The sequence below is a fragment of the Larimichthys crocea genome, chromosome XXII (genome assembly GCF_000972845.2).
Source record: "Larimichthys crocea isolate SSNF chromosome XXII, L_crocea_2.0, whole genome shotgun sequence".
Classification (NCBI taxonomy): Eukaryota; Metazoa; Chordata; class Actinopteri; family Sciaenidae; genus Larimichthys; species Larimichthys crocea.
This window is the reverse complement of record NC_040032.1, coordinates 9,540,125-9,547,185: the sequence shown is the minus strand read 5'-3', so window position 1 is coordinate 9,547,185 and position 7,061 is coordinate 9,540,125. Positions and strand designations below refer to the sequence as shown.

The following is a 7,061-nucleotide window of genomic DNA, read 5'->3' as shown; positions in this document are numbered from 1 at the left end:
TAGAACATGAGGAACCATGTTCAACGTTCTTTAAGGAACCGCTCGACTTGAGCGCCAAAACATCAGGAGGCTGATTATCACCTGTCCCTGTTCACAGCTTGTTCACAGCTGTTGTTAGTATTTAGTACAAACGCCAGGCGATGCCTGCAGGAAAAACAGTGCCAGATAAATGAAATGTAAAGAATTAAATCACATCACTGGAGCACGGAAGCTTCAGAAAAACTAGAAATCAGGCTCAATGAAAACAAACTATTAATCCTGTTATTTTCACATTATTGTAACCTCATGTGTTTTTAATGAGTCAGGATCCGGTTGGTCGGAGGGATCTGAAGTCGAGATATATTCTGATAGAAAACTAAAAGTCCAGGGTGACACCCTCCCCCCCCTGGCACTTGGGGATGAGGTGCAGGAGGAGGGAGGGAGTGCGGGTGGTGGTGGTTCCTTCCTTCTGTTTCTGTTAATCTGCAGGTAAGCACTTAATAACTTAACGGGCTTAATAAGTGGCTGCTTAACTCCTTAAAGAGGAAGGAAGGGATGAGAGAGGCTGGAAAGAAAAAGGAGAGACGGCCTGAGATGAAAATTATGAGACTTCAGTATTTACTGTGAGGTGATAACAGACCGACATTTAAGGACTTCTATTAAACAATTAATGAATCACAGCTTGTTTGCACACAGAGGTAAACTCGTGTTTATGTTATTATACTTATTTCATATAAGAGCTCAAACTAAGTCAGCGGGTAGCTTTTCAAAGCAACAGGTACAATTGGTGCACTGACTGACATGATGTTTATCATAATCTCATTTCCAGTTCTAGTTAGTTCAGAATCCTCTTCAGTTCGATACGACACTTTCTTACTGTGCGAGGCGGGAATGCAGCTCATCTTACTCGATCCTGTCTTCTTCTGCAAAACTGGACATTCCTTCTGAAAGTCGACTTCGCTGTCAGTACTTTTTCTTTCCTTCTTCCTATCAGTCAAGGTTCAGATGCTTCCCTCCTCCTCCTCCTCTCCTCCTCCTCTGTTTTCCTCCTCCCTCCCTTCACTTTTTTCCCACAGTGCCCCGTCATGACGCACACCCTGCACACTCAGGCTTAACATCACCTTCAATTACAAACAAAGCCGTGATGTGACATGTGAGTGAGCATCAACACGAGCTGTTATCACACTGTGGAGATTATGACATTCCCAGTATAACCCTGATTATTCATCATGTGATGCCACGTTAGATGTGAGGTAGTAAACACATGACTTGTGTGATATCTGGGATCAGAGCTGAGTTTATATGTGGAGCACATAAGGTTATTATCAATAGTCTGTATTGACACTTCAGCTGATCAGGCTGCAGACACAGGAGACATTTTCTAGTCTAACCAGCAGGAGGCGCTCACACATTTAGTGTTTGCACTGAGCATGAAGAGGCAGCAACAGGAGTGTGTGTTTGTGATGGTTCTGCTGTGTTTCCTGTTTTGTCTCTGTGTATCTGCTTCCTGCCTTTGTTTTGCTTTTGCCTTCACTTCACACGTGAACGTTAGTGTCAGCAGGTGGTGAGACACCGAGGGGCTTCTGTCTTTCAGCCTTTTGTTTCACCAAGCACAAAAGTCAGTCCCACATTTACCTTCCTCCGTCAGCGTCCTCTTCACTCTCTTCTCCTCTGCCATCATGTCCATAGAAGCTGCTGAGCCTGGTTATCTCCTCTTCTTCTTCCTGGTAGTCCATAACCGCTTGGTACAAACACTCAGTTCGTCAGCTGGCGGTGAGCTCAGAGCGGCTCTGAGCTCACCACCAAGCTGACGAACGGATCTAACAGCAGCTACAGCGTCAGCAGTTTACTTCACTGTCCGTCATAAACTAAATCACAGAGAGTAAAAGCAGCTAACAGACGGAGCTAATAGCAGCTAACAAGGAGCTAAAACATGAGCTACACAGCTAACAACTGAGCTAACATGAGCTCAGCAGCTAACAGACTGAGCTACATGAGCAGAGCAGCTAACAACTGAGCTAACATGAGCTAACAAGCAGCTAACAAACAGAGCTAACAGCAGCTAACAGACTGAGCTAACATGAGGCTAACAGCAGCTAACAGACTGAGCTAACAGAGCAACAGCAGCTAACAGACTGAGCTAACAGCAGCTAACAGACTGAGCTAACATGAGCTAACAGCAGCTAACAGACTGAGCTAACATGAGCTAACATGAGCTAACAGAGCTAACAGACTGAGCTAACATGAGCTAAGAGCAGCTAACAAACTGAGCTAACATGAGCTAACAGCAGCTAACAAACAGAGCTAACAGCAGCTAACAGACTGAGCTAACATGAGCTAACAGCAGCTAACAGACTGAGCTAACCTGAGCTAACAGCAGCTAACAAACTGAGCTAACATGAGCTAACAGACTGAGCTAAACATGAGCTAAGGACATGAGCTAACACTGAGCTAACATGAGCTAACAGCAGCTAACAAACTGAGCTAACAGAGCTAACAGACTGAGCTAACATGACTAACATGAGCTAACAGCAGCTAACAGACTGAGCTAACATGAGCTAACAGCAGCTGAACAGACTGAGTTAACTGAGCTAACAGCAGCTAACAAACTGAGCTAACATGAGCTAACATGAGCTAAACAGCGGGCTAACAGATTGAGCTAACACGAGCTCAGCCTGCAGTCATGGAGATTCTCCGTTGTGGACGACCTCTCACTCTGTCAGAGGAGTAAACAACATGTTCATTGAAGTGCAGTCACGGCTCTTTCTAGTAGCAGCGAGTCCTGGAAGGCTTCCTGGAGAAAGTTGACATTAGGGATATACGACGGCGCCTCGGGGGGTGATTAGAGGGTGATTCGTGCACCAACCCGCCCTATCAGAACAGGAATTTGAGCTCGTGGACACATCTGACCAGGTAATCTGGCCCTGCTGCAGTTCTTCTGGGAGGGTCGGCGACGACAGGCCGGCTTTTGATCTGCAGGGTACGGTTACACTTCTCGTCCTTGAAGCTGCTGAGGCCAGTCCGGCCCTGAGACGACAAAACGCTGCTGAAAAAACGTCGATGAAATAATTGAAAGTGACGAAATATCAAAGTTAAACCGTGGCGTTTACTTAACCACATCCTCTGTCTCCCTGTGGGATTTGCTACAGTGTTTCTTATCCGTGGAAATCTCCCGCAGAAACAAGCAGCGGTGATGCTATCGCCGCGAGTACTGATCGCTTCTCACAGCTTCCTGTTTCGGAGCCAGACGGGACCGCAAGAAATGAGATTTTCTGATGAATCGACCCTGATACTGGATCAGTTTTACCGTTTCAACACTAGTACTTAAAGCAGCATTGTGTAACTCCCCCCCCCTCCTAAGCTGACTTTGTGCTCAGGGTCAGGACAAGTATGTGACTGATGGACAGTGAAGGAAACTGCTGCTGCAAAACAACCGAGAAAAGATCTGTGGAAAATAGTGTGAAGAGAAGTTTACAGGCCCTGTAGCTGCTGTTAGCTCAGTTCGTCAGCTTGGCCAAGCTGACGAACTGAGTGTTTGTACCAACAGGCGTTATGGACTACCAGGAAGAAGAAGAGGAGGTGGTTAGCAGCTTCTATGGACATGATGGCAGAGGAGAAGAGAGTGAAGAGGACGCTGACGGAGGAAGCTAAGAAGAGAAAAGGAGAGAGTGAGCGAGCAAGAAGCCGCCGGACAAGAGTAAATGTGGGACTGACTTTTAGTGGTTGGTGAAACAAAAGGCTGACAGACAGACGCCCCTCGGTGTCTGAAACTGAACTGTTCACGTGTGAAAGGTAAAGGCAAAAGCAAAACAAAGGCAGGAAGCAGAAATACACAGAGACAAAACAGGAAACACAAGCAGAACCATCACAAACACACACTCCTGCTGCCGCCTCTTCATGCTCAGTGCCAAACACTAAATGTGTGAGCGCCTCCTGCTGGTTAGACTAGAAAATGTCTCCTGTGCCTGCAGCCTGATCAGCTGAAGTGTCAATACAGACCTATTAAAATAACCTTATGTGCTCCACATGTAAACTCAGCTCTGATCCCAGAATATCACACAAAGTCACGTGTTTACCACCTCAATCTAACGTGGCATCACAATGATGAATAATCAGGGGTTATATTCTGGGAAATGTCAAATAATCTCCACGGCGTGATGAACAGCTCGTGTTGATGCTCACTCACATGTCACATCACGGCTTTGTTTGTAATTGAAGGTGATGTTAAGCCTGAGTGTGCAGGGTGTGCGTCATGACGGGGCACTGTGGGAAAAAAGTGAAGGGAGGGGAGGAGGAAAACAGAGGAGGAGGAGGAGGAGGAGGAGGAGGAGGAGAAGCATCTGAACCTGTGACTGATAGGAAGAAGGAAAGAAAAGTGACTGACAGCGAAGTCGACTTTCAGAAGGAAGAGTCCAGTTTTGCAAAAGAAGACAGGATCGAGTAAAGATGAGCTGCATTCCCGCCTCGCACAGGTAAGATATGTGTCGTATCGAACTGAAGAGGTTTCTGAAACTAACTAGAACTGGAAATGAGATTATGATAAACATCATGTCAGTTGGTCAGTGCAACACATTGCACCTGTTGGCTTTGAAAAGTACCCGCTGACTTAGTTTGAGCTCTTATAAATGAAATAAAGTATTAATAACATAACACTGAGTTTACCTCTGTGTGCAAACGAGCTGTGATTCATTAATATGTTTAATTAGAAATCATTAGAATGTCAGGTCTGTTATCACCTCACAGGTAAAAACTGAAGTCTTCATAATTTTCATCTCAGGCCGTCTCTCCTTTTTCTTTCCAGCCTCTCTCATCCCTTCCTTCCTCTTTAAGGAGTTAAGCAGCCACTTATTAAGCCCGTTAAGTTATTAAGTGCTTACCTGCAGATTAACAGAAACAGAAGGAAGGAACCACCACCAGCACCACTCCATCCTCCTCCTACACCTCATCCCCAAGGGCCGGGGGGAGGGGAGGGTGTCACCCTGGACTTTTAGTTTTCTATCAGAATATATCCTGACTGATCAGATCCATCAGACCAACAGGATCCTGACAAAAGTCCCACTGACGTTACAATAATGTGACAAATAACCAGGATTAATAGTTTGTTTATCATTGAGCCTGATTTCTAGTTTTTCTGAAGCTTCTCATGCTCCAGTGATGTGATTTAATTCTTTACATTTCACTTTATCTGGCGCTGTTTTTCCTGCAGGCATCGCCTGAGCGTTTGTACTAAATACTAACATAGCTGTGAACAAGCTGTAAACAGGGACAGGTGATAATCAGCCTCCTGATGCCTGGCTGCTCAAGTCGAGCGGTTCCTTAAAGAACCGTCGAACATGGTCCCTCATGTTCTAAGGATCTGCAGATGCGGTTCTTTTGCAGCTCCAGTTTCATGTGTGTTTGTTTGTGTTTGCAGTCTGAACACTATTCTCAGTCAAGCAGAATCTCAGCTGGAGGATCCGGGTCAGAGAAGAGGGAGCAGAGCCTACCAGGTACAACCATGAAGTTTCTAAGGTTTGATGCAGGTTGCTGCTTCAGCATTAAAGTTCAACTTCATGTTTGATCTCTGCGTGCAGATCTTCCCTGAAACCAACACGAACGACGACTCCTACCCGGATGACTTCCTCTACGAGAGGGAGCGTCTCCCCTCGATAGTCGTGGAGCCCACGGAGCAGAGCGAGCTGGAGAACGGGCAGCCGCGATGGCCTCCACGCTGCCTCAGGGGCAACAGCGTCGAAGGGGAGGAAGAGGAGGACAGCGGAGCTGATAACACAGAGGGATGTGTGGATGGAGAACAGCAGGAGGAGTTGGGGGCAGAAGAAGGGTGAGGACCAGAGTCTCTCGCCCACCACCACACTTTGTCTTTAAGGCCGTTCATTCATTCCTCTGCACCACCTCACCATGTCTTTCCACTGTTGCAGCTCAGTTGCCAGGAAGTCTTCCATCGGACCGTCCCAGAGTCAACTGTCCCTCTCTCGGCTGACCCCACCCGCCTCGCCCACCCCTCCTGAGGCTGCCCCGCCCGGCCTGAGGAGTTGAACCTGTCCAGACTAAAGACTGAATATAAAGACGGACGACACATCTCCACTTCTTCACTGAATATCGCGGATACACTCCCATTTTGTGCACTGGTTACATCACGTGGAGGCGGTCTGAGGAGTAGTGATTGGGGGTTGGAGCCACAGTATTAACACCTGCTGACTCAAGTACGAGCTGGGCTCAGCTCTCAGCTGTCGGTCACCAGCGTTGCGGGGTAATATGTAATAAAGTAACGTGTTAGAGTACTCGGACTGCTTCACAAAATTAGCTTTACATTATTTAGTTACTCTTTCAATGAAAATCTCAGACACACTTGCACATTTCTGTTTCTGTTGGATGGGAACTGGCAGCAGAGAGGAAAGCTCTGAAACATGTTGAAGCATGAAGAGTGTTTTTATTGTTTTCATAGTGGCGGCTGTGCCTCGTTTAAACTTCTATAGCACCTTTAATGCAAACACAAAGTGTTAAAAACTGAATTTAGCAAAACTAAAAAACCATAAGTGAATAAAAAATAATTTAAAAACAAACACCAGAGCAGAAACCAAGGACCGGTTTGGTGAAATGTCACAAGTAAATTGTAAAAGAAGCATCAGAGAGGATGGAGGAGATGACGAGGCACCTTAAATTAAAGTCAGACGTACATGATCTGTCTTTTTTTGTTTTTTAATGTCACATTATCATTGTGGTATCATCAGCAGCAGTCTGAAGGCTGCACAATGACTAAAAGTCAGCCCCAGTCTCGTCTTCTGGCTCGCTCACATTGAAGTTAATGATGTTGAAGGATCTGCACAGTGAAAATGTCAAATGTTCTTTGAGTGAAAGCTGAATAAAGAAGTGATTTATTTTAAAGACGAAGGTGAAACCAACGTGTTGTATCGTGTTTCTTTAAGATGGCTATCATACAACAATAAAGTTATATTTATATCCACGTTTCTCGTGCAGATGTTCATTATATGAATGACTATATGCTCTATACTGTAACACCAAAGAGTAACAAACACTAGTACGAGAAATCAAGGTGAAGTCAGGTCCAGCTCCTTCCCCCT

General features: G+C 45.8%; 1 protein-coding gene across 2 annotated transcripts; it reads left to right on the top strand.

The window, feature by feature from the left end:
- The first annotated feature begins 4,325 nt into the window (after positions 1 to 4,325).
- On the top strand, positions 4,326 to 6,554 carry LOC113744381 (protein LBH-like). Of its 2 annotated transcripts, XM_027273773.1 has the most exons (4): positions 4,326 to 4,451; positions 5,393 to 5,468; positions 5,553 to 5,800; positions 5,898 to 6,554. In XM_027273773.1, the coding sequence occupies exons 1-4, from the start codon at positions 4,426 to 4,428 to the stop codon at positions 6,013 to 6,015; spliced, it is 468 nt and encodes a 155-aa protein (XP_027129574.1). In that variant the 5' UTR covers positions 4,326 to 4,425; the 3' UTR covers positions 6,016 to 6,554. The 2 variants fall into 2 exon arrangements, with proteins under 2 accessions (XP_027129574.1, XP_027129573.1); XM_027273772.1 differs by lacking the exon at positions 4,326 to 4,451 and having other exon boundaries at positions 5,101 to 5,468.
- The last annotated feature ends 507 nt before the right edge of the window (positions 6,555 to 7,061 follow it).